Genomic DNA, 26,366 nt, shown 5'->3' on the forward strand with positions numbered 1-26,366 from the left:
TGTAGAACTATTGTAGTCGTGCCTTGCAGACGCAGTAATAACAGTATGCAATAGTGCGAAGAAGGGTAGGTTCAGATCAGATATCTATTACAATAAACTCCATACAACCACTCGATTGTCTCAACTTCAGTTAGAACAACTGATATGTATTAATACGGAAGCTGTATTCAAATACAGATCATGTAGTGTGAAATTAGCTGATCGTTCCAATTGTCTAGCAGTCTGACTATTCGTAAGAGAAAGACCGGAATTGGCGGTTGGCGAAATCCTTCTTCAATCCAATATTCTAATTCTATCCAGAAGATTGAAAGCTTCAATAGTACCATAACTGAAGACTGTTCGAGGATCTGCTCAAGACTGTTAATTTTCATAAATTTATTTACCGTTGATTTATTATAAAATTTATTGGGGTGATCAATTTTGGCTTCTTCTTCCTCCTACGTGTAGCCTGATAAACTGATAAGGTTACGGTAGCCTTGCATGAAACATATCTCAGCCTTATCGTGTAATTGGCTGATTCTCGCGGGGTATTCGGCCTAAAATAAACTTTGACCGATTCTCATGGTGACCAACCCAATAAATTAATTTTTGAATCTTTTAAATTCGCCGACGAAATCTTGCTGATACACATGTCAAGCATCAATTCAAGATGCCTCCCAAGAAGAAGACTGCTGGGCTAGTAGAAGCTCCAGTTGAGGAAAGCTCTGCGAAGAAGGTAAGCAAATTCAATCGTGTTATTATGGCAGACGACTTACTTTAAGTTCTAGGCTCAAGAATCTGCGCCAGAAGTTGATGGAGCCTCAGTAGAAACCGAAAATCCCAAGCGTAAGAGGGCGACGAAAACTAGGCAAGCTCCTGCTGTCGTGGAGCCTGCGCCTAAGAGAGATGACGATGTACAGATTCTTCCCAATCGATTCTGAATTTTTCGTTGACGATCATTATAGGGCTTTGCTGCTTTACTCGAACCATTCTACGATGGAAAAAGCTTGACGGATCCGATTAGTACTGCAAAGGTAGGGAAAGAGTCGAGGAATTGCTGGAATATTTTCTAATGCGCTTCAGGACAAATGGAATCTTGTACCGGCTTTTCTAAAAGTCAAAGGTCTTGTTAAACAGCATATTGATTCCTTCAACTATTTCGTCGAGCATGAAATCAAAGACATTGTCAAGGCAAATAAAAGAGTCACCAGCGACGTCGACCCTAAATTTTGGTTGGAGTCAGTTGAAACGTTGTCCGGGAATCTGTGTGAAATCCACTAACAATTAGCAGATATACTGATATTCGTGTTGGCGAGCCGGAACGAATGGACTATGATGATCGCAAACCGCAAAATGAAATTACACCTAATGAATGCCGTCTTCGTGATATGACATATGCTGCGCCAATTAGAGTCGACATCAAATACATGCGAGGAAGGACTATAGTAGCTAGGAAGAATATCGCAATCGGCAGAATGCCTATCATGTTGAAGAGTTCAAAATGTCGGCTGGCTGGAAAGAATGATCGCCAGATGGCTCACATGAACGAGTGTGCTTTGGATCCTGGAGGGTATTTCGTTGTTAATGGTACAGAGAAAGTCATTCTTGTTCAAGAGCAACTCAGCAAAAACAGAGTTATTATCGAAGCAGACCCTAAGAAAGGAATCGTTTCTGCGTCCGTTACTAGGTCAGAGAATATTTGCCCACAGTTCTCTAACCTAATATCACTAACTTTCGAACAGTTCTACACATGAGCGCAAGTCAAAAAGTTATGTAATGCTTAAAAAAGAGCGAATCTCTCTTCAGCATAATATCTTAACAGAAGCTTTGCCGATTGTGATTGTATTGAAAGCCATGGGAATCCAATCAGATCACGAATTATTACTCCTAGTCGCTGGATCCGATGAGAGATATCAAGACGAGTTTTCAGTAAATTTTGAAGAAGCCACCAAGCTTGGTGTTCATACTCAACATCAAGCTCTTGAATATATAGGATCTCGTGTCAAAATGGGTAGCCGAGCCCGAGCACCGGGAGGGGGACCACGGAGTCGCAGTTATGTTAATGATGCTCTTGAAGCGCTCGCAAATATTATAATCACACACGTTCCGGTTGTTGGTCTAGACTTTCGCCCAAAAGCGCTTTATATTTGTTTTATGGTTCGCCGAGTCCTCATGGCCATGGTTAATCCAACGCTCGTTGATGACCGAGATTACGTTGGTAATAAGCGTTTGGAACTTGCTGGACAACTTCTTTCTTTGCTTTTCGAAGATTTGTTCAAAAAGTTCAACACTGATCTGAAAATGAACATTGATAAAGTTCTGAAAAAACCTAACAGGGGAATGGAGTTTGATGCATACAATCACATGCAATCTCACGGCAACTACATCACCATTGGTATGAACCGTGCTATTTCGACGGGAAACTGGAGTTTGAAACGATTCAAGATGGAACGGGCCGGTGTTACGCACGTCCTCAGTAGACTCAGTTACATCAGTGCTCTTGGAATGATGACTAGAATCAGCAGTCAGTTTGAGAAGACTCGGAAAGTCAGTGGACCGAGAGCTTTACAACCTTCTCAGTTTGGCATGCTTTGTACATCTGATACTCCTGAAGGAGAAGCTTGTGGACTGGTTAAAAATTTAGCTCTCATGACTCACATTACTACTTACGATGATGAAGAGCCTGTCAAAAAATTAACTTTCGTTCTTGGTGCAGAAGACATCGTATCCATGAGCGGTAAAGAAATCTACGAGAAGGGAGCTTACGTTATTTTCGTTAATGGAACGCCTCTCGCACTCACTCGGCAACCCAAGAAATTCCTTAATTCCTTCAGAAAGTTCCGACGTATGGGCCGTATTTCGGAGTATATCAGCATTTTTATCAACCATCACAGCACATCTGTTCATATTGCTACAGATGAAGGTCGAATTTGCAGACCTCTGATTATTGTAGAGAATCAAAAGCCTAAGGTTACGAAACGTCACCTGGAAGAGCTTAGGAAAGGAACAATGGATTTCGACGATTTCTTGTACAAAGGACTTCTCGAATACGTTGACTGTAATGAAGAGAACGATTCTAATATCGCCATCAGAGAAAATTATATCAACGAAGCGACTACGCATCTTGAAATCGAACCTTTCACTGTGCTAGGAGCAGTTGCAGGACTTATTCCTTACCCACATCACAACCAATCTCCCAGAAACACATATCAATGTGCGATGGGTAAGCAAGCTATTGGTGCCATTGCATACAATCAATTTTCTCGCATTGATACTTTACTCTATCTTATGGTCTATCCACAACAACCTATGGTCAAAACTCGTACGATAGAGTTAATCAAATATGACAAACTTCCAGCTGGTCAAAATGCCACAGTCGCTGTCATGTCCTTCTCGGGCTACGATATCGAGGATGCTCTTGTTCTTAATAAAGCCTCCTGTGATCGTGGATTTGGACGTTGTCAGGTGTTCCGTAAATATTCAACACAATTGAAAAAGTATCCTAATCGATCTCAAGATCGTATTGCTGATAGAGTTATTGGCGAAAATGGCAAACCTATTGCAAAACACAGGATATTGGGATCTGATGGAATCGCGTTAGTTGGTGAGAGAATTAATGCTGGAGAAGTCTATCTAAATAAGGAGTCCCCTTCAAATCCTAACTCAACTGGAATGGGCAATGATTTCAGCCTTAACGATATGAAGCCTGCACCAATGGGTTACAAACTACACGATCATGCTTACATTGACAAGGTCATGTTCTCTCAAACAGAGAATGAGAGCGGAGTTATTAAAGTTCAAACTCGTCAAACTAGACGACCTGAGTTGGGAGATAAATTCTCATCACGCCATGGTCAAAAAGGTGTTGTTGGTATCATCGTCAATCAAGAAGATATGCCATTCGCGGATTCAGGAGTTACTCCCGATATTATCATGAACCCTCACGGTTTCCCATCTCGTATGACGGTTGGTAAAATGTTGGAATTGCTCTCTGGAAAAGCTGGTGTCATTAATGGCACTCTCGAATATGGTACTTGTTTTGGAGGTAGCAATGTTGACGTCATGGGACAAATTTTAATCGACAATGGATTTAGTTACTCGGGCAAGGATTTCGTCACAAGTGGTATCACGGGAGAATCTCTACCAGCCTACGTCTTCTTCGGTCCCATCTACTATCAAAAACTTAAGCACATGGTTCAAGATAAAATGCATTCTCGATCTCGCGGCCCTCGTGCTATTCTCACTCGTCAACCTACAGAAGGTAGATCGAGAGATGGAGGTCTTCGTTTGGGTGAGATGGAGAGAGATTGTCTGATTGCTTATGGTGCAAGTCAATTGTTACTCGAGAGACTTATGTTGAGTAGTGATGCTCATCAGGTGGATATTTGCGAAACTTGTGGATTGATGGGATACTCGGGTTGGTGTCAGACGTGTAAGAGTTCCAAGGGGGTGAGCACAATGACGATGCCGTATGCGGCGAAGTTGTTGGTGCAGGAGATGCTGAGTATGAATGTCTTGGTGAGATTGAAGCTAGAAGATGAGTTCCCTCATTCGGGTCATGTGAGAGGATAAGTAGGGGGTCATTTGATGGGGTTAACTGATGAGGTTGATGAAATGGAAAGGGAGGGAAGAGAAAGCGAGGGGAAAGGATAAAATTTGATATCACGAGGGGCATGGGCGTAGGGGATTTAAGCGAAGGTCTTTCCAAATGCATAGCAATGGCGTATAATCAGGTAGTTGATTTGTAAAATACCATAGAATTTGATCAAAAACATTGAGATTGATGTAAATTACTTCTTTGGGTATGTGAATTGAAATGTATATGTCCACGTACTCTTGATCTTTCCATTCGATAGCTTCCTACTTTTTAACCCGTTTGATTACTCTCTGTACTGTGTTGAGAACACCTTCTTCTCTCGCTCCCTTCTTCAAGAAGTATGAATTCCTCACTTCTATATAATTGTAGGATTGGGTTGGAGGAGGAGGGAGAGGGGGGGAGAGGGGGAGAGATATATATATTTGCACTCTCCTTTACTCATTCATCTATTCATCTGGTGATCCATCCATCCGTCCATCTACTCCTATTATTCTTCCATTCGCCTCCCTATCAAATTTCAATTACTCCATAGATCAATTATCTTACTTCACTTTACCTTACCTTAGCTACCTACCTCAAGCTAGCTAGCTACCTGAGCTGAAATACCTCAAACCCACTCGAACGAATCTACAAAATCACAAATCACAAATCACAAATCACAAATCACAAATCACAAATCACAAATCACAAATCACACAATCAAACCCAAATATCGCATATATAAAATCGCACATGCATAATGTATAAACTACCTAGGTGAATAAGTACCTACTTACAAATAAAATGACGCCTAGCCCGCGCGACAAAAGGTAAAGGTCGAGATAGAGACAAAGACAAAGACAAAGTTAAGGGTAATGGTTAGATACCCTTTTCTCCTCTCCTTTCCTCTCCTCTCCTCTCCTCCAAAAATGCCATTAATCATATCCATGTCCGTAACCGTAAAATTCGTATCGTGCGTGCTTCATTCCATCCAGCCGTCCATTCTCGTAAATTCATGTTCGTGTCTTGATTGTATCAATCAATCAACCAGTGCCATCCATTCTTTCTCTCTCATAAACCCATGTATTTGCAGTCACCCATCTCACCTCATCTCCTCATCCTCCTCCTCCGCATCCACCTCCTCCGGATGTCCCAAAAGCCCCGCCACATTCGCCATATCATAATGTTTCCTCCTCATCGCCTCAAACTTCTCATGTTTCTCCCTCTCCTCCTCCGTCATGCCGCCCATTTCCGCATCCGCATCACGGCCATTCTCCCCCGCCACATGCACTTTCTTTTCCTCACCCTCCCCCATCTCCACTTCCCTCTCCGGAACCGCCTCTTCCGGTTCTCCCAAGCTCAATCCCGGGATCTCCTCATCCCGTTGATGATTGCGCTTGTGTCCGCCCTTCACCTTATCCAGCTCATCCACCACAATCTCGCCCGCATCAATCGTGCGGATCTCGTCCGCATCCTCAGCCGGATCGTAGTGTTTCGCATACGGTGTTTTCGGCTCGTTGATCTTCATCGTGGAGCTCTTCTCCTGCTCCGTCAGATACAGATTCGCCTCGTCCCATTGCAGACGCATGTTATTCGAATCGTCATTGCTGTTGTATGTGGAACCCGAGGAGGCACGACGAATGGGACGGCTGGCGGATGAGGAGCGACGGTGTCCAGCGTTTTGGAGTGTGTTTTGGAGTGTGACGTCGTGGTCCGAGATGGCTGAGGTGGTGGGCGTGCTGGGGACGGCGACGTGTTTGGGCGAGGTGATGGGAGGGGCCGAGGTGGTTATGGGGGCTTGGAAGGGGGGAGAGCGGTGGAAGGAGTTTTTGAGAATGCCTTTGGTTGGGATGTTAGTTATTTTTCTTGGTTTCTTATTCTCATGTTTGTTTATTCATGTCTTCGCAATAGGAAAAAAAGATCTTGGAATAGCGGGGTAAGATCCGCACACAGCACTTTTTAGAAATAAATAAAGAACATACCTTTAGGACGTTTGGCGGTAGGACTTGGAGGACTGTGAAGAACCTGTGCTTCTGAGGAAGACATAGTAGCAGCCATGATCATAAGCGCTTTTGGTAAGGTATCGATAAAAGAGTTGTGGATGTGGGTTGTGATGGAAAAGAATGGATTCGATTGAGATTTTAACTTGATTTATTTTCTTGTCCCGACCGGTAATGGTGATGGAACTTGCCTTGCCACCCACTTTCTTTTATTCAAGGGGTCGGGGTGAGTGTTTTCCGAGTATGGGATGGTTCGGTACCTAATGAAAGCGAGCTATCTCATCAGGGTTGGTTGGGCTTTGGGAATTAATGTAAAGAAAGCTGCGGCTGTAGAGGGAGATGGAGATGTAGTTGTAGATATAGAAGATGGAAGATGGAAGATGAGAGAAATTAGAAAATAAAGTGATCAAGCCGGCTTTAGATATACTCGAGTACCTGGTAGATTCCCCCAAAGTACTTTAGCTATCTTCGTCTACGTCGTATTGATAAACACAAATTGAATCTCGCCAAAACCAAGCAATGTTCGTGTGACTTCGTAAAATGAAATAAAGAGCAGCTGAGTATTATTTTTGGCCTGTGAAATGGAGGGGTCGAGTGAATGGAAAATTGTGAACGTGAATATGAGTTTACTTGTGTGAGTTATTAGTATGTGAGTTAGTTTAGAGGATGAAGATGTTATGCATATGGATCAAGTGGTGGATGGTTGGACATGATCGGGTAGCAGTATGAGTGTGACTATGAGGTTAATCAAACCTTAAAGTTACTGTTAGCTGTACGATACTACTGTATGGAGTTGTTGTCGTCGTCGCTACTGTTTTTCTATACTATCCAATTTCCTACCTAGATGTTTACGGAATGGGTCTCTCTGTAGATTGCGCCACGAGCTTACCTAGGTAGGTATTAGGTGTCTACTAGCTGGAAGTACTTTCAATATAGTTGCCATACATCTCTTGATTGTATAATGGGACAAAGATAAGTATCAGTGATATAATGGGAGATGGTTAAAAGTTCTATTCATCTATCGACTCATCCATCTATTCATTCATTTCTTCATATCAACTTTCCATCCCCCATACCAATATCACACATTCATTCCCTACCCACTAGCTCTAGCATTTCACCAGGAAATCGCGGCAGCCCAATTGTTTTGTTAATCCTCTACATGGTACGATGATTTCCTAATCATGAAACGTCATCTTACAGCAGATGATTTCTCTTGGGATTTCTTTCTCGTGCATCATGCATGGAGTCGCGTTCCCAAAAGAGACTACTGCTGTGGAGAAAGTACAGAAAAGATCGAAGATGTCGAAGATGTGGAAGATATGGATCGAGTAATCCGTCGTAGACTCGCAGTAAGTAGGTCAACCGGTAGTCCTTCCAATTTATCTCACGTCTCTCACACAGCATACACACCAAAGTAGAGTAGCTGTATGTAACACGTGGGTGAGTACTAGTACCAGTATCAGCACCAGGACTAATACCAGGACTAATACCAGGACTAATACCAGGACTAATACCAGGACTAATACCAGTTCTAATGCCAGTTCTGATGCCAGGACTAATACCTATACCAATACCAATACTAATACCAATACTAGTACCTCCAGCTACCTATGCAAGTCAAGTTTGGGCAAAACGGGAGCGGGGTAATATTTAATCCCAAGTGGGTGAGTGATAAGTAATCTTGGGTGCCGCTGACCTTGTGCTCTGTCTATCTGTCTATCTGTCTGTCTGTGCTTTGTACTCACCATTACATCATATCAAGACATTTATTCATCAGATGGATGACTAGATAGATACTTACTTCACTTCCACTATTCTCGACATTTAAAAATATGTAACAAATACACTTTGCATTATTTATGTATCAGAATCCGTATTCTCGTTCTTAGACCAATCAGATATCATCTCATCTAATTTCCAAATATCTGAAACATATCTTTCTCTAAATAAATACATAGCAAAGTTTACTCTCGTAGTCTCGAGGTAGTGTCCCTTCAGTTTCAGTGTCAGTCCGTGCACTTGTTGCGATTCTTCACATGATCTTTCTTCTTTTGGCGTGCTAGTCTTATCTTATTAGTAAGCACTGGAGGCTCTAATCATTTCATACATTGTGCAATTCATTCATTCATTCATACATCCATAAGGTTACCAACCCATCTTTTCTTCAAACATTCATTCCTTCCTCTCTCTCCATTATTCTGCCTCCACGGCAGTGGCCCTCGGAGAGCCAGCGGAGCGTCATTTAATTATTGAGAGGTATATGTATATTTTGAGTGTTTAAGTATCTAAGTTTCTAAGTATCCGTCAACCTTGCAATAGGTAAAGTCCCTACCATCCATCTCTAACCCTGCCACTCTATTTCCTCTTCCTTCCATTCATCTCTAACAACTACAAGATCACCAACACCAATCAACATACTAGATGTATTAAGCACGGGCAACACGTGGAAAAGACATTACTTTTTGATACTTCTAGATTCGAGAGTCTAAATATCGTTCCTACCACCCGATTTATTATTATGGTTCTTTTCGTTCCTTGTATCACGTTACTTTACATTCTTGATGAACTGTTTGACGTCACTTCATATGATTTGAATTTCTGACCGGAAGTTCCGGGTGATGGCACATGATATTTTCGTGATAGTTTGATTCGGATGGGATGTTTAGGTACTGTCCGAATAGGCATCTAAATCATGTGGCTTGGGGTTAATTTCTATATGTGGTATTGTGAGTTTGTAGTACTGTAAACGCATTGATGATTTGGCTTAGGATGTCTAGGTAGCTCTCCTTTGGAGGAGATGGTGAGATTGGATAATGATAGCTGAGGGTGATGGTAGACATTTTTGTTTGTTTTTGTGTTTACGGGTTTGAGATGTGAGGTCGGGTGAAGATGGTTTAGAGTCTGGACTCTGGAGTGATGGTAAATCTTGGGAGTTTTTGTGCGTTTCTTATTTTGTTTTTCCGAATCTCGGATGAGAGAACGGATAGAGATAGTTGGGAGCGATGTTAGCCCTTCGATAGTTTCATTTTTCTTCGCCTTTGCCGCTTCTGAGGTAAGCAATTGGGTTAAGGTAGCTTGGAGTATTGTGAACCCTAAGATCATTTTTTACTCGTCTCTATATTTACAGCTTCTGGGGTTCTATTATCGGATGAAGATAGCTTGGGCTGGACTGTACAGTAATGGTAAGCTTCACGCTTCTTCGTCTTTTGGTGGTCTATGACTTCGATACATCTGGGTATTTGGCATAGTTCCTTGGATCGACCCTGTTTTGAAGGATATGACTGCCCAGACATTAGTATCAGGTGCTCAGCCCCGTTTTGGTTCTTTCTTTCTTTCTTTTTTCTCTTTGAAAAAGCTGGAGAATTTTGTTCCCAAATCTCAATATACTTTTCTTATAATAATTCAACGACTTACAACTATTTCCCTATATTCATATACTAAGAACACTTTTTTTTTGAAAATTATTTAGAATATCCTGCCCTTTGAAGGGGAAAATACTCGTGAAAGTATCGATAAAGATATACAAAACTCCTCTTGTTTCATCATTTACATAGATACAATACTCGAATTTCAGAGCAACACATCTGTGTAACTCCAATAAGTGTATCTAATTGTTTATTTCTCCACTCAAAGTACTTGTTCAAGGCTAGTGCCACTTCGAGATCACTAGTAAGAAAGGCTGATACTATATCTATTCATGTGATTTCCACTTAAATACCATGGTGAGCTTTAACTAGGAAGAGAGTGCAGACTCATTCTTCTGGCTACATCGGCTATAGAAGTTCATACGGATTCTTGGGGTTGTAAGTATTCCTTTCGTCTGGTTGGTTCATTAGTTTAGGTATCTAGTAGTGTTTTTGATAAGAATAGGGGGATAGTAAATTCCTGTAGTGGTTCGAATGATCGCGATATGCTATATGCTTTATCTCTTTTATGCATCGAAATGAAAGGGTGGCTAAATTGAGGTTCGAGAGATTTGTTGTAGGGTTTATATTTTTATCTCGGGGTTTCTTCTGCACTCCCCTCCCCTATAGGTAGGTTGGTGGGTATTGGATTGGACCGGGTTGGGTTGTTTCTGCTTCGGCGGGCGGTATTTGGGTGAGGGATTTTGGGATTTTGGGATTTTGGATATGGGAATGGGATATGGGATATAGGAAATTTGATGGATGTTGATGTATTGATGTGGGTGATTTGGGGTATAAAGTCTTTCGGGGTTGGTGTATGGTGTGTTGTTGATTTCGGGGCAAGGCGGAAGGGAATACATTGGGGGATGTGTGAGTGCGTGGATGTTTGTGTGTATGTGTGATGTTTCCCGTACCGATCATAAGATTTACTGAAACAATTCACTGTCCTACCTACATGAACACTAGCTAGCTATTATTGTTCTTTATATCAAAATATATATCGTCTCTTGATTCCATAGGTACCCAGTTGTCACACGATCATCGATTCATTATGTAGCAGGTCTTTGTATATCTTAGATATAATCGGATTGAAATTTCTGGCGCTTGGAGTGGGAATTGGAGTTGGAGGCGTCAGATCATCTGGTAAGGGTTTGTAGTGGGGATTTCTTTGAAATTTGAGATGGATTTTCTTTTCAGGGGAAAGGGGGATGGAGGTGGATGCTTCTTTGGAGCTTGATCTTGATCGGGTTCTTGACTGGCTTGCTTGCTTTACGCTTTCGTATACCTGCAACCGTAGTTTAAGCTTGCGTTTGGGTCTTGATAATTGGTGGGGTGGGGATGCATTTGATTATAGGTACAAGGTGCTGTGTTTGATCATGATGGTCTTTTTCTTGAGGGCTTGGAGGGTGGATTTTATGGATCTCTTTTTCTTTTGGGTGTTGTGGAGGAGGGAGTTGTGGAGGTTGTGGAAGAGTGTTCGGGATACTAAATGTAGGTATGGGGGATTGATGGGAGGGATGGGATGAGTAGTTCTTTGGAGGAATTCTGGAGATGGATGGATCTTTGGGGTTGGAATTTGGAGTTTGGGGTGGATGATCGGTGGGTGGATTTTGCTGTATTGTATTGTATTGAATCTCAGGCTTGGGCTAGGCATGTAATTATATGAACGTAGGTGAGCGACTTCAATTTAATAGCCACTGTATTAAAGCTAGGCGAATGCGAAAAAGACTAGCTCTTTCAATAGCCTTTGTTCAAGGCCTAATATCGATGTACGATAGCCAGCTCTTTAGATAGGACACAATATTGACATTCAGGACCTGCAGATTGTAGGTGCTACGTCTTTCGTATCCTTCTCAAACTCATAGGAATGGTTGCTTGCTAGGCTGTGGAATATATGAGTTTGCTTTTATTTGTTTATTGGACTGGAGCTGGAGTGACTGCTTTTTATACCCTTTTTCTTTTCAGTGTATAGATATATCTACTATGTGATGAGAACTTTATCAGAAGAGTTGATTTTGCATTTGAAATGATGTGAAGATTTCTTGGAAAGAGATATTATCGAGTGCACTTTTCGAAGTCTATGATGTATTCTTCATTCTTCGATGAGTTCGAGGAAAGAGTCTTCTGCTATATCGCTGTGAGTATTGATATTGCATTTCGAGAATCGAAGTTTGACTTCTCGGCTGATTTATTATTGTTGTTGTCATTATCCTCGTCGGCGTCTATGTAAAACAATTTATTCGTCTCGGAGAATTCATTCTACCGCAAATTATAAATTAACATGATTGAAATAAAATTTGTTTCTAATGAAGAAGCTGATGAGAATACCTCGTAGCTCATATGGATGATGGAGATCTTTGCTAGGGTGAATCTCGAATGAGCCCAAAAATTTAAACCTTCGAGCGCAGCGAGCTTTGGGGGCTTGGGGACTTGCCCCCATGAATTGAATATAATAAGTACAATTTTGTGGTTGGTCGAAGATGGTGTTGTGGACAAGTTAATTGATAAATCTCGGATGGTAGAAAGGGGGTGGGCGTCACTTCGAGTTGGGAAATTTAATATTTATCTACTATCATGTAATAGATGATTCATAAAGAGGTATTCTTCAAGATTTATAATATTCAAGATTGGGAAAGTGTATTGTTTCGAATTGACCGATTGTTGCAGAGTTTCGAGTTGATGGAATTAATCATAGGTTCCTCTCGAAGTGTAGTTGATCTATATTATAGTCTTAGTCCTAAATTTTACAATTCTGAAGTTGATTCGCGGTTCTATTGCTTTTGTGGTTGGTTTAGGGGGTACTTAAGAGTGATAAAAAGGGAAAGTAGGAGGGAGGGATAGCTTTGAATTACATCTTCGATCTTTTACCACTCTTTCACGTGCATCCAGACCATCGATTACCATGGACAATGATGATTTATGGCTTCCTGAAAGTTTTCGAGAGGTTCTGGAAGTTGACAGTATCATTGGATATTGCAAAAAGGACAGATAAAAGAACCTTTCAACGACGATTTTAAGAAAGGGGACTTGACTGAAAACACGTTGATCTTATAATTTTGAGTAGATTTTTTGATATTGAGTTTACACCACAAAATTATTTCATACTGTTAAGATTGAATAGATTCGGTTTAATATTATCGACTTGAGTTACAAATTTACATCCCATAGAATACAGGTTATAAAGTCGTACTCGAGTAACCAGGAAAGGTTTGGTAGGTCTTTTCGATTACGGTAAATTAGAAGATTCTAAGCTTGAGAGGAAAGGAAAGGAGAAAAGGATTGAAGTGTTGAAATAGGGAAGGAACCCTAAGGAAGTCTCGTTTTATATACCGCTCATTTCTTCCCGTCGACATGTCAACCTCGACTAACACTGCGCGAGAAAATTGCAATTGTTGATGTTTTTGCTATCGCCTGATACTAAGCTGTAGTGATGTTCACATCTTGCTTTTCAACCTGCTTTTCATTTTCTTTCACACCTTCTCTTCCATTCTGGTCCTGTGCGGTCTCTTCTGGAGAAGATGTATCTTCTTTAACAAGATCTTGTCTGGCAGCGTCTTGCATAGGAACCTACTTGATAGCCAAAGCGCCAATAACAGATACACAACTTAAAGCCAGCGACACATAAAATGTCCGAATTATGGAATCGCTAATGGCGATCTTTGCTGTCTCTTGAGTCTCTGATGGTAACGATGACAAGATTCTGGGTAATGCAGACAGCAAGATAGAAGACGTGTTGGAAGATTGTGGCAAAAGTGGTTCAAGACGCTTGTGCATTTCCCCTTGGAAAATGCTTTGTGCTACTGTCACGAAGACTGAGGCGCAGAGATTTTGGACAAGTGTTATAAATGTCACACCGATGGGAACATCTTTTTCCGGTAACAGTGTTTGGACGATACAACTTGGCTGACCAAATTCAAATCCAACCCCAAAGCCGTACAAAAGTTGAAAACCGACAATCCTTGCCGTAGAAGAATGTAGGTTGATGGTAGTGAGTAAAGTAGCTCCAGCAATCGAGAGTGCAGTTCCAATGATCATGGCTGGATTGTAATACTTGAAGCCACTGGTAATGCCTCCAGCCAAGATTGAAGCCACAACGTAACCAGCGATCAACGGTGTCAACAGTTCACCCGAAGAAAGAGGTGATCGGCCACGAACGTCTTGAAACCATACAGGTAGAAACAAAATGGCAACATAGACACCTCCCCGTTATACACATAGTATAGCTTCCAGCTAGCCATATATCACGACTAAGCGCCAAGCTGCTTGGAATTGTGTGAGCCTTTCCGGCAATCTTTGTCGCTTGCGTAGCTACAAAAGCGATAGCGAGGATACCGGATACGACAAAAAGAGCGATGACTCGACCATCACTCCAAGGATAGGCAGCGCCACCCCATTGTAAAGCCATGAGGAGACAAATCAAAGATCCAACCATGAATACAGTTCCAGGAATATCAAGCTGTAGTGCCTTTTGCACGAGACTGAGTGATTGTGCACTTGGATCTGATGGTGTGTGTACAAGGATGCCGCACAAGATTACCGTTACTGCTCCTAACGGCAAGTTAATGCCGAAACACCATCTCCATGTAGTCAGTTGCAGTATAACAGCTCCTAAGAACGGTCCAAGGATAGCTGCCAATCCAAATGCAGCGGACATGATACCCAAGTACGCAGCACGCTGGGCCAGCGGAATTACTTTCGTAGTAATTAACACACTTCCCGAAAAAAACCCCAGCAGCACCCAGTCCAGCAATTGCTCGACCGACAATCAGGGTTATGGAGGAATGTGCTGTTGTACAAATAAGGGATCCAATCTCGAAGATGACAATAGCGACAAGGTAAACAAATTTGATGGGAAAATGGCTGTAAAGTTTACCATAGAACAGTTGAAAGGCGCTCAGAGTGAGAAGATAGGCATTAGCCCACCATCCAATATCTTGTGATGTGTTGAACTCGACGCTGATGACAAGGATTGCCGTAGCTAATATGGTTTGATCCTGTGTTGAAAGCGAAGAGTTAGCTCCCGAAACTTCAGAAGGTAAAAGGCTGCTTGGAATTTGTGTGGTTACCATACCATGCCTGTAAGGAAAACTGCCGGACAAATGCCAACCATAATAAGCGTTAAGCGAGTACGATTTGGCTTGGTAATAGCATTCTCAGACAATTCCATCTTTGAACTTTTTTTAAGAGCTTTGTAATGATGTATGTATGAGAATTCTAAGGAAGACTCGAATTTCACAATCTGGGAATGAAAAGATAAACATAATATGCCTGTAGCCCTCCACAGAATAATTATGGCCATTCAATCAATGCTTAAAGGCTACGACTTACCTACTGCGCCTTCTACTCGGTGACATACCAACAGATTTGCGGCGCAATACATTAATTTGTTGTTACCAACAGAAATATAATTGATTGATCACCTTGATCAATGGCTGGCCGAGAATAACAGAGAATAATGCCTCTTCATAATAGCCAAGTCAATCTTGAATTGTAGCTCACTGCGATTGAGCGAATTTTAACATACGTTTTGCATAATCTCGGATATCTTTTCCCGTTCTTTTTTCCTATATAGTTATCCAGTTCCACCACCAACATCATTAATAAACTGACATACTCATCACTACAATATTAAAGCCATCTTCATGGATTTCATTGACGTTGCTATTATCGGAGGAGGTCCAGCTGGACTCACTGCCGCCGGTGCTCTTGCTCACCAACTCCATACTGCCGTGGTCTTTGACACTCGAACTTACCGTAATAAAAACTCGGCTCATATGCACATGGTTCCTACCTAAGATCATAAAGATCCCAAGGACTTTCGAGCCGCAACTAAAGATAGCATTTTGGCGCGCTACTCTACTATTCAATCTCTTGATATTGGCGTTACGAGCATCGAGAAGAAAACAGACTCTCACTTCATCCTCATCGACGCAAATAGAAAAGAATGGAATTTTCGAAAAGTTATTCTGGCTGTTGGTATGACTGATACTTTCCCCGAAATCGAGGGCTACGCTGAGCTCTGGACAAAAAGAATGTAAGTCAGCATGAATCATCTATGAGCATCTAAAGCTACCACACCAAACTAGTTTAGTTACTGACGACCTCTATTCATGGCCATATAGTTTCCATTGTCTTTTCTGCTTCGGCTACGAAGACCGCGGCGCAAAATCTACAGGCGTTCTCGTTATTCCTCCCCTCAATCCCATGATCGGTATTCACATGATCATAGCCGCCAATGTCGCCCAGCTCAGCGAAGAGGTCACTCTATACACACATGGCGATGAAGAAATAGCCGCAAAGCTTAGTCCACTCGTCAAAACCCCATTCAAGATTGACACACGCAAGATCCAACGACTCGATGATAACGGCGGTTCCTCGGTCAAAATACATTTCTCAGATGGTTCGGAGAAAGAAGAAGCATTCTTGGTCCATAACCCAAAGACTACAGTTCAAGGCCCGTTTGTTGAACAGCTGGGTCTGGGTCTTAGTCCTACGGGAGATATCCTGGCGCCGCCGCCCTTTCATCAAACTAGTGTGAGGGGTGTATTTGCGGCGGGAGATTGTATCACGCCGTATAAAGCCACCCCAGCTGCGATTGCTAGTGGATGCAATTCAGCTGTGGCGTTGACGGCGCAGTTGCAGGCTGAGAAGCATGGGTTTCCTCCATTGTTCTAGGAGGTGTGGGAATGGGGGTTTTCAGCTGCGTGTTTGTGGGTGGGATGTTCTTATGAGATTGGTCTACATCTCATTTAGTTAAATAATCTCAACATTTTGCTTTTGAATAGTTCCGCGTGTTGCAAGTGTTTGAGTGTTTCAAATGATTCTTTTGTTGGGGGATTCCGTCACTTATTTTTCCATTTCAATATTTCAAATCCATATTTTAAGCTCTCTTAACTAGAAATTGCCCATCTAGTAGGTATCCATCTATATATCTATTCTGTCTCACCGAATTACTTCACATTACATCTCCTGTATCAAAATATATCCTATCATCTACCTATCTACCCCCAATATCTTCCTACCCATCAAACTCATAAAAACAAATTTAGCACAATAATTCAATCAATCATCCCACAAATTTCCCATGCCACTCGATACCTCCCCCAAACTCAGCTTTCTTAGCGGTTCCACCCTCGCCCAGTCCATCCCCTTCCATAACTGTGCAGTCTCCACCTCATTCCCATCTTTCGCAGTCTCAACATTCGCTCTTCCTAATAATCTTCTTTTGAAGGGGTGAGGTCCGAGAGGTGCCGGTTTGTAAAGAGTTTCTGGTTCGTCAACCTCGGAGGTTTTGTTTGCTTGCTTTGGATTTCTAGGTTCTGTCTCTTTGGCTTTTACTTTCTCTTTTACTTTCTGATTCTCTTTCTCCTTCTCAGGAACTTTTCCTTTCGGACGTAATTTCAACGGCCTTACTCCTTGTGGCTTTTTCTGAACAATCGTTTCTTCTTCTTGATTTTTCTCGAATTCAGGAGTCGAAGGAACACTTTCGATAAACGCACCAGGTATCTTCATCTCTCGACTAGTGGGCCGTTCTTTCGTTCTTTCTAACATGGAATACTCGATAAATGCGCCGGGAACTTGCATCTCTGTGCTGCGTTTTTTGATGACGATGGCGGTATTGGGTGATTTGTGGGGCGTGTGAATGGCTTTTTGGCTCGCGGTCTTCTTTTTGGGTGCAAGAGGTGCGGGCTTAGTGGTTGTGAGTGGGGATATAGGCTTGAGATTGTAGTTATGATTATGATTTTGATCAAGAGGTCCTCGTGTGATATTGGGAAATACATCTCGAATATTCGCTGTGGATCTTTGCGGGTCAAAACTTCCGCCTCGGATAGGTAGAGAATCTTTCCATGATTTTAATGATGGTCTAGGTTCTGCGGCCTTTTGTTTTGGTTTGGAATTCAAAGCAGGATTCTTGGATTTATGGGAAGGGATTTCTTTGCTTGATGCAAGTGGTTTTCGCTCGATTTCGAAACTCCCACCTCGTACGGGAAGAGCATCTTTCCATGATTTGGGCGGACGGTTGAGAATTTTGTCGCTTTCCACTGGTTTCCGTTTGAGAGGCATGACATGCGCAGAAGGTGATTGAATATATTCTTTCGTGAATCCTCCTGGCATTCTAGAAGGAGCAGGAACGGAAGGTCTCCTTATCATCATTTCGTTCAGAATTGCAATTGGTAACGGTTGAGTAATAGGAGGTTTTCGGGGAGATGTTCGATCCAGTGATGAAGGAATGGTGGTTGGAACTAAAGCAACATCGGGCTTGATGGCTGTTTCTGGAGACTCGGCGGTTCTGATTTCGTTAGTATGATTGTTTTTCTGGAATGGTAAATACATACCTCATGGTGGATAATGGGGATCGCATTGAAGCGTCGATTATACTACTACTCGGTGTTACGTTCCTTTGTCTTCCTATTCTCTGCGATATAAAGTTGTTGGAAGATTTCGACTTTGGATGCGCGCAGGTACCGCACGTGGAATGTCCGGTACTGGGGTTTGAGGGGACACCCAACGATATCGCTGAATCAGATTGAGTTACGCACTTCTCGTTATCGTTCAGTTCCGTTGCAGTACTAGTGGTCGTGCTCGTATCTCTTGTGAAATATGACCAGCCGAGTCCCCAGCTCTTGCTCTTTTCCTTTTCTTTCTCGTTCTCTTCCAATATTACAGGCGTAGATGAAGGCGTAGAGACGAGTTCAGAAATAGGTGTATATCTCGGTCTTAACGGCACAATATTTTCTCTTTCTTCAGGAAACTCCCCTGGCATAGAATTCACACTAACCTGAGACTTAAATTTCGGTAGTCCCTCTTCTATTGCTAGGTCAGTAGGCACAGGTTTTCTCTTAATGTTCGTCTCTCTGGTAATTCTCTCCTTCGCTAATGCAAGCGAGTAATTTTTCTCCCACTCTTCCCTCTCATTTCCCATAAACAGATAATCGTCAGGAAGTGACGGTATGGAATCGGCACTGACTGATACACTGGCCAAATGCGACTGCAAAATATTTGCAGCGGAGGGATTGAGGGAAGTGAGATTGCTATCTACGAGATCGTCGTCGAAGGAAGAAACTCGACAGTTGATTTCTACTTCTTGGAGAAGGTTGGGACGGCCCGGGAGTTGGAAGGGGTATTGACAAGCTTCGAGAGCGGTGAGGATGATTCCTGTTGCTACGCTGTAGTTGTGAAATATTAGCTCGGTCGAACAACAGATTTCCTCCTGCATTGTATCGCATGAAGTTTACTCATGATATTGATCATACCATACAACACACAGGAAAGAAGGAAGAAAGAGAACTCACAGCCCAATACAGCTCAAAACCAACCCTCCAATCTGTACCTTACAATCCGTCGTTCCTGGAACACACACTTTCGATTTCGACACAACGACGCTAGATACGATGATCGATAGCATCCACGAGACAAGTGTAACGCGCGCAGTAATGAAGCTACACGCGTGCAGTTTCAACTCTGGAGGACGCACAAAACCTACGGGATTGTTTTGAATACTGGCGGAAAAATGTAGGATGAGATAGATGAGAGTGAGTGAGGACTGGAATGTGTCAGTAATTTTCATGCTGTAAATAAGATCTCTTTTTATTCTTCTGTTTCATGATCACTCTCGTTTCCGTTCATATTTCTCTCGCTAAAAATAATCAAATCCTCACGACAAATTATCTCGGTAGGGGGAGAAAATCATCAAGAAAACATAACTCACCCCAACAACCACAAACCCTGTCCCAACTCTCAATACAAGCGCAAGCGCATGCCCATTCCCAAAGATCTTAACTGTCAAGACAATACCCGCAACTACGCACAGCAGTAGAGTAACCAATGTCGCACATACAATAAGCGGCGTTAATATACGCTGAGTGAGTGAGATTCGTGGTGTAAGTGATGGTGTAAGGTGTGGGAGATGCGTGACGGGGATTTGGCCGCGGGGCGCGAGTACGGGGTAGGGATTTTTAGTCATGGTGGCGTGGAGCGTTGCTGAGGAACGGGTTGGGATGGAGATGGGATGGGTGGTTATGTCATCTGTAGTAGGAGCTAACGTACGAGTATATTTTTTAAATTTGGGAGATGAATATTAACAAAGGATGACGACGATAATGATAAAAACATTTTTAATCATCACAGTTATCTATATATCCATTCACATCCAGACGCAAATCTCCCAATGCATCACCATAACTCTCATTCATCAATTGTTCAATTATCATGACGATTTTTAAATCCTTTCTTTCCGCTCCTGGAAATCAAAAATAAGATAACATCACGTTTTTCGCCGCATCAGGTGAGAATTCCTTGCAGAGCACACAGGAAAAGAGGCTGGGTGAATATCTTACTTATGACGGAGAGAGATGAAGAAACCAAAAAAATAGAAGGCGGGAGGTTTTACTTTTATCGAAGATATGGGGGAATTGCTCTCTCATCAGCAATTGTTCTATTTACTCAGGGGGCTAGAAAATTTCTTAAAGAACACATTCCCAATCGTGGCGTTGGAGCTCGGGAGTTGAGATTACATTCCTAAGGGGTTGAGTGTGGTTAAGCGAGATGGAAGGAATTTGGATGGCTTGCCGATATCGGGTGGTATGGATCTGTAGTTGTGGCTTACGCTTTTTTTCCTCTGGCTGGATTTGACGATTATGGATAGGATGATTGTATATTATCTTGGCAGAAATACAACATGCTGCGAGATAAATGTTTTCGGGAAGAATGATGGGAAAAGGTGGTATGGAGTCAATTATCTCTTGGTTTTTACTTGTATTTATCACATCACTTGTCAAAAAATCGGGAAATTTAGAATCTTATGGCAATTTTAAGGTTATTCTAATGTTTAATTATGTACGATCTATCTATATGTAAGGTCTAGTATGCTATTATTATGATGGTACTGGATTATGGATGGATCGAAGACGCATATACGTGTAGTTTTAGGATTATTTTGACTCATTCTACGCCCATATAGCGAGTGCAGAATTCCATACGAACCAGGTATTACTGAGATTGAAAAAGGATGAAGTATCTCTTGTTAAATAGATTGTCGAATCGATGTAACGTGTTGAGGGCGTACATATATATTAGTTCATACGTACATCCATCTCTACGTGTTCGAATCTGCAACAGATAGATCGCACAGTAAAGAAAGACAATGAGAAGGGAAAGAGAGAAACTGAGGAATTAAAGAAATGTGAAAGGAGAATGGAGAGAAAAGAAGAGAAGAAAATAAGAAGAGAAGGGAAAATTCTGAACCGGAGGGAATTCTGGAAATCCAGAAAAGTCGTTTTCTAGGTCACCCTCGAACAGAGGATGTGTATTCCAACGATCTCCCTAATCTTGACTAAATTACCTAAACAAATCCGTTAACATCACTTCAAATTGCTGGGCATTCAATAAGTCAAATTATTGCCTGATTTTCTAACCAGATGCGTAGGAAGTTTACGCAGCAGATCCCAACCCTGGAATCTCCACACCTCCACATCAGCTCTGCAGTCTCTCTCTACTACTCATTCCACCATCAGCCCCTCACCTCAACAGATATTACCCACGCTTCACACCCGTATCAGATACTTTGAGTTCAGATCTTAATTATCCAAGAAACAAATTTCATATTCCGAGTCTCATATACCCCCATATTCTTGTTTCAACGTCACGGGACAAGTTTCCAAGTACTCAATAGCGAAAGTATAAAAGAGATGGAAAAAATATTTTTGTTTCTAACATATGTAAATACGAGAAGATAAGGATTTACACGAGGAAAGCGAGGTTTCAGAAAATCAACAGGAGTTCATCCCGTTGTGTGTTGGTGATTTCATTTGAAGCTGATACCTGTTGCACGCCCCTTCGGCATATTCCTCGGTACTCACGAACTATGAGTATCTTGTCAAACGCTCCTACCAAGAGCCACTAACCCCAACTTGCATAGTCATACTGCGCTTGTAAAGGTTATTTTGAACGTATCCTAAATTGGAAAGACGTACTTTTAAAATTGTTGAAGAATCACGAGAGACTTGAAAAGCTTGGAGATATCTAAAGAAGACTTTTAACGTTGCAATTTCATTGCATATCCTCTAGCATTCACATTTCTAAGAGAAAGTCAAAAATCTCTCCAAATGCGTGTTGATGAGCATTGTATTGTAAAGTACCAAAGCCTTGCCAAGTAACTGCAGTCCTCCATTTCGTGTCTAGATGGATCATATTTTGGGGTTAGTGTAATGGGAATAGTGCGGCTTCACCCTCAGAGCACAGCCATCAAGCTCTCCAGGTCTCCCATCTTAGAGGGTTCAGAAACTCTAAATCCTCTCGACTTTTTCCGAATTGAGAATTAAACTTTTAACATCCAAGGCCAAGCGAAGTCTTCAAAAGTACACTACATGTTCTACCATCAAGTTTGTGTTCTTAGCAAATTCTCTCACAGGGATGAGCACCTCAACTAACTTTCTACGTGCTTATCATTAAGGGGACTCAAGCTACCGGCCCCGAATTTGCCTACCTCACCGTGAACGAAGAACGTTACACCAAACTCGTCAAGATGGAGACTCTTAGAGATAACATAATTTTGAAAATGAATAACGTTATGTAGAATCATAAAAGATGTAATGAGGTAAAGCCGAATTACGGATCATAAGCTTATCATATCTAAGCTCAGCTCATAATCGAGAATATTGATAGATTGATTTGACAAAGAATTTGAATGTGTAAACTTTTGGTGGACTGGTTCTCTTCGTCCACGGTTAGGCCCATGCTAAATTAAATCCCACGTTTCGGAGCTATCCGTCTTAGCGGTAGCTAATAAGTTAAGCTCGGTTAAGCTAGACCAGACCACCGCTCGTCAAACGCTCTAGGCGCAGCGAACCGGCAAACACCGCCAAAGTCCAAGGCGCCAGCGATAGATTGCAAATGAAGAAACTATGCAATGACATCGCACTTGTCCAAAGAAGGCATGTTCTGCATAGTTGTCCAAGCTCTAGCTAAAGTGGATCTTCAGTTGATTTGGCCCAAACCACCCCTCCTCTGAAGGATCACGTGATAACCAAGGTAAAATGGCACGGCCATTGAGCTATCGTAAAACCACTTTCGCGACGAAAATAACTCTTCACTCCTCTCTGGAAGTCCACCAGAGAAGTTCGCGAGCATTGTCGCCAAGTCACAGACCAACCTCTTTCTCCTCCAAAGTCTTCATTTTACTGCACCCAAGCAATCTTTAGAGTGGTAATAAACTTTTACTGTGTTTGCAAGACAACCTGGTTTTCATTGCCAAGAGGAAGAAGATGCTATTTTGCCATAGAAATAGAGTTTTTTTTGGACTCTTTGGTGCAGTATCAAGGTGATTGAATGAGTGCGGTGAGAAGAGACTCTGTTCTGAACTACCTTGGTGTTCAAGATGGACAGACAAGATGAATTAGATGGATGAGGATGAGGATGAAAGTTATATGAGGATCAAAGAGTATATAAACCTCTCCCATTTCCCCTCAAATTCGAATTATCATCATCACCATCACATTCATTCCACACTCACTTCACAAACAAACCAAACACATTCATTTCACATTTACTTTACATTCGTTTTCGAATCCACTCTCTCTTTTCCAGGAAAAATCAATCACCCACTACCATCAAAATGCAGTTCTCAATTGTCACTCTCCTCGCTTGCGTTGCCATCGTACAAGGAGCTGCTCTCCCACAAGCAGCAGCAACAACTTCAGCTGACGCGCCACTTTCCACTGCCCCCAACAGTGTTATTCCTGATTCAACTGAAACCCACTTCAGTGGACAATTTGATGCCTCTGGATCATTGGTCGCAAAGGTTGATAATGAGCCCACTCAAGCACTTCAAAAGCGTATTGCACCAGTTGTAGCTGTAGCTGGAATCGCCGCCATTAAAGGTGTCGCCATCTTGACCAAGATCGCCATTGAGCTTGGTAGCCAAACCATTTCGAACCTTGGAGAATGGAATGATGTAAGTTGCTCCTCAAAACATGGCGTCCTCAAAGAAATTTTCACACATGAGACGGTACTAATGATATTCTCCAGGCACGTGAGAAATTCACTCAAGCAACCACTGCCAACATGTGGGCCAGAAACCCAGATTACAACAGATACCCCGCTGCCGTGTGCTACAACAAGGGATACTCCGTCAAGAACCCTGCTGGTGTCGCTGGAAAAGTCAGCGCCAAGCTTTCTCTTGGTCTTCTCAACACTGATTATGACTGCATGTACATGACTGGCAACAACCAATTCTATACCCATGCCGAGGGTGGATACATCAACGTAAGAGGACCGTTCCCGTCAGCTACAAATAATACTAACATCTCCCTAGCTTTCCTACAGATATAACTCCGGGCGCTGCTCATTCGACGGAAAGACCGGTGATTTGTCATGCAACTAGAGAGCTTTAAAGCAACTAGTTTTCGACACAGCAGTTCGAAAAGAATAAATCAAAAGTTGGATCCATTGTGGACCTGCCATCAGACTTGTGCGCTAGGTGGCCACCTAGTTCCTTGTCTTGTCTTCATATCTCTATCATCATTGGGTGTCTGGGTTGTTCTGCTTTTGTTTTCCTTTTTGATTTTTTGTAATGTTAGTACCTAGTTAGTTAAATTGAGCTCTTTTTCAAAATCCACGGGTTCATGCATACTACCTATGATTTGACACAAACGAGAATATTTTGGTGGGTTGATATACCATAGAAATCCCTCTTTTAACCAGCTCTAGCTCGATAGAATCATGGCAATGAAGATACAAGTACGTTTTTGCTTCTGACAAGAAAGTCGAATAAAATAGCTACAGAGTGAACTTTCGATTTTTCCAGTGACAATTCAAAAATCATTGAGATGCTGAAGCTTGGTTCTGGAAGATATAACGACTGGAGTAGTAAGCAAGCCTATTTGTATTGCTTTAGCGCTAACCATATCCAGATTAGGAAACTCGGCTGAGGTGCAACACTACACATCACTAAGGCTTGGGTATGTGAGCAAACACATGATCTCTACAGTCCAACAATTGGTATGTTCTATTCAAGAAGTCTTTCCGGCTGATAACGATAAAGCCATCTTTGAATGAAAATGATACGCTGTCAGAAGAAACGCTCAAATCGCTGAATACAGGGTCAAAGGACGAGGGCATCTTAATTACGGACAATGAGGAACGAGAAATAGTTAAAGAGCTTCACACCGATGGATACTGGAACAGACTATGGACAATTCAAGAGATTGGACGAGCACGGCAAATAGAGGTCCGTTTTGGTGAAATCGACTTGTCTTGGAAAGCATTCATCGAAATGGTAACTTTGCATAATTATGTGACGAGGGTCCTTTGAGGTTAATCTCACTGCTTCGAGAAAGAATTGTGGTACTCATACTTTTTGCAAGCTCTTGAGTGACCATCAAGAAGCGTTGTGCAAGAGGCCAGGAGATAAGATATACGGCTTAGCTAGCCTAGTAGCTGACACTACTGGATTTCACATGGAATACGACAAATCTCTGATCAAAGTATGGGAGGATGTATTGGAGATTATGAATCGTGATGGGGTCTTTCGAATGAAAATATTATTTCTGTTGGTCCTTTTAAGAGTTCGTTAAGCGTCTATTGATCGAGGCCAACTCTGCGCCCCTTGAACAAGCTCTACCATTGAACTTTTCGTGATCTATTCCGATCCTCCGCATAGAAGATATCAAAAACAGAAATTTCAAAGTACTTGGACTCAAAGGTTATGTCGTCGGATGCATAGTAGTGTCAGTCCTTCCCCTTGGGAGATAGTTTCGAATATGCAAAAGGCCAATCGATGGAACTCTAAAATTTCGCAGAACTTCCCAAAGGAGTACGGTGAAGCCCATCATGAGAAAGATGAACCGATACAGCACATTTTAGAGTCAAACAATTCCGACCTAGAAACAGTTGCTTTCAATCACATGCATAGTGTGTCTGAAAAAAGTCGTGTAGCTATCACCGAACCCCAGAATTTGTTCACGAGTACAAGATGAACCAACTGCAAGCCGAATACTCTGTTACATCACAAGATATCTTAATGACGGCTGCTAGCTCAAGTATATTTCTCGTCAAAAACTACTACCACAGAGAAACACCCTGGAAAACGGGGATTGCGGCAAGCCTGGCCTGACCGGGAGACCTAGCTTGATGGATCGCGGGGTCTCAAAAGTTCTTCTACTGCGGCAAATTGGGAAACGTCAGAGTCTGGCAGGTACTCGGTACAGCGTTGTTCACACGACATCTTGATTTGAATGGAATGGCACGCCATAAAGCCGATTTGACTTTGTTCGACAAGAAGATAATGGAATTAGAGATGAACTTAGCGACAGTTTATCCTCTCTTGCCTCAAAGGATAGCAAAAAGTTAGCATTGTCGATGAAATAATATCAACGATGAAGACATTTCGACAAGTTGAGTGAACCC

At 42.1% G+C, this 26,366-nt stretch overlaps 6 protein-coding genes across 6 annotated transcripts; 3 read left to right on the forward strand and 3 right to left on the reverse strand.

Annotated features, from left to right (window-relative positions):
* Positions 1–649: 649 nt before the first annotated feature.
* Positions 650–4,551, forward strand: EAE97_006823 (uncharacterized protein; the record flags this gene model as incomplete). The annotated part of the gene is made up of 6 exons (XM_038877336.1): positions 650–715; positions 768–893; positions 945–1,013; positions 1,063–1,217; positions 1,271–1,666; positions 1,722–4,551. The coding sequence occupies 6 exons, from the start codon at positions 650–652 to the stop codon at positions 4,549–4,551; spliced, it is 3,642 nt and encodes a 1,213-aa protein (XP_038731526.1).
* Positions 4,552–5,657: 1,106 nt separating this feature from the next.
* EAE97_006824 (uncharacterized protein) lies at positions 5,658–6,613 on the reverse strand (the record flags this gene model as incomplete). The annotated part of the gene is made up of 2 exons (XM_038877337.1): positions 5,658–6,394; positions 6,538–6,613. 2 exons carry the CDS (start codon positions 6,611–6,613, stop codon positions 5,658–5,660), a joined length of 813 nt encoding a protein of 270 aa, XP_038731527.1.
* Positions 6,614–13,379: 6,766 nt separating this feature from the next.
* Positions 13,380–15,129, reverse strand: EAE97_006825 (uncharacterized protein; the record flags this gene model as incomplete). Its single annotated transcript, XM_038877338.1, has 5 exons — positions 13,380–13,529; positions 13,584–14,161; positions 14,211–14,637; positions 14,690–14,956; positions 15,034–15,129. The coding sequence occupies 5 exons, from the start codon at positions 15,127–15,129 to the stop codon at positions 13,380–13,382; spliced, it is 1,518 nt and encodes a 505-aa protein (XP_038731528.1).
* Positions 15,130–15,604: 475 nt separating this feature from the next.
* On the forward strand, positions 15,605–16,637 carry EAE97_006826 (uncharacterized protein; the record flags this gene model as incomplete). The annotated part of the gene is made up of 3 exons (XM_038877339.1): positions 15,605–15,716; positions 15,768–15,996; positions 16,085–16,637. The coding sequence occupies 3 exons, from the start codon at positions 15,605–15,607 to the stop codon at positions 16,635–16,637; spliced, it is 894 nt and encodes a 297-aa protein (XP_038731529.1).
* Positions 16,638–17,024: 387 nt separating this feature from the next.
* Positions 17,025–19,926, reverse strand: EAE97_006827 (uncharacterized protein; the record flags this gene model as incomplete). The annotated part of the gene is made up of 4 exons (XM_038877340.1): positions 17,025–18,252; positions 18,299–19,129; positions 19,256–19,506; positions 19,672–19,926. 4 exons carry the CDS (start codon positions 19,924–19,926, stop codon positions 17,025–17,027), a joined length of 2,565 nt encoding a protein of 854 aa, XP_038731530.1.
* A 3,648-nt stretch (positions 19,927–23,574) lies between these two features.
* EAE97_006828 (uncharacterized protein) lies at positions 23,575–24,342 on the forward strand (the record flags this gene model as incomplete). The annotated part of the gene is made up of 3 exons (XM_038877341.1): positions 23,575–23,913; positions 23,988–24,224; positions 24,274–24,342. The coding sequence occupies 3 exons, from the start codon at positions 23,575–23,577 to the stop codon at positions 24,340–24,342; spliced, it is 645 nt and encodes a 214-aa protein (XP_038731531.1).
* Positions 24,343–26,366: the final 2,024 nt, after the last annotated feature.

Source organism: Botrytis byssoidea (assembly GCF_014898295.1).
Source record: "Botrytis byssoidea strain MUCL 94 chromosome Unknown BBYS_013, whole genome shotgun sequence".
Taxonomy (NCBI): Eukaryota; Fungi; Ascomycota; class Leotiomycetes; order Helotiales; family Sclerotiniaceae; genus Botrytis; species Botrytis byssoidea.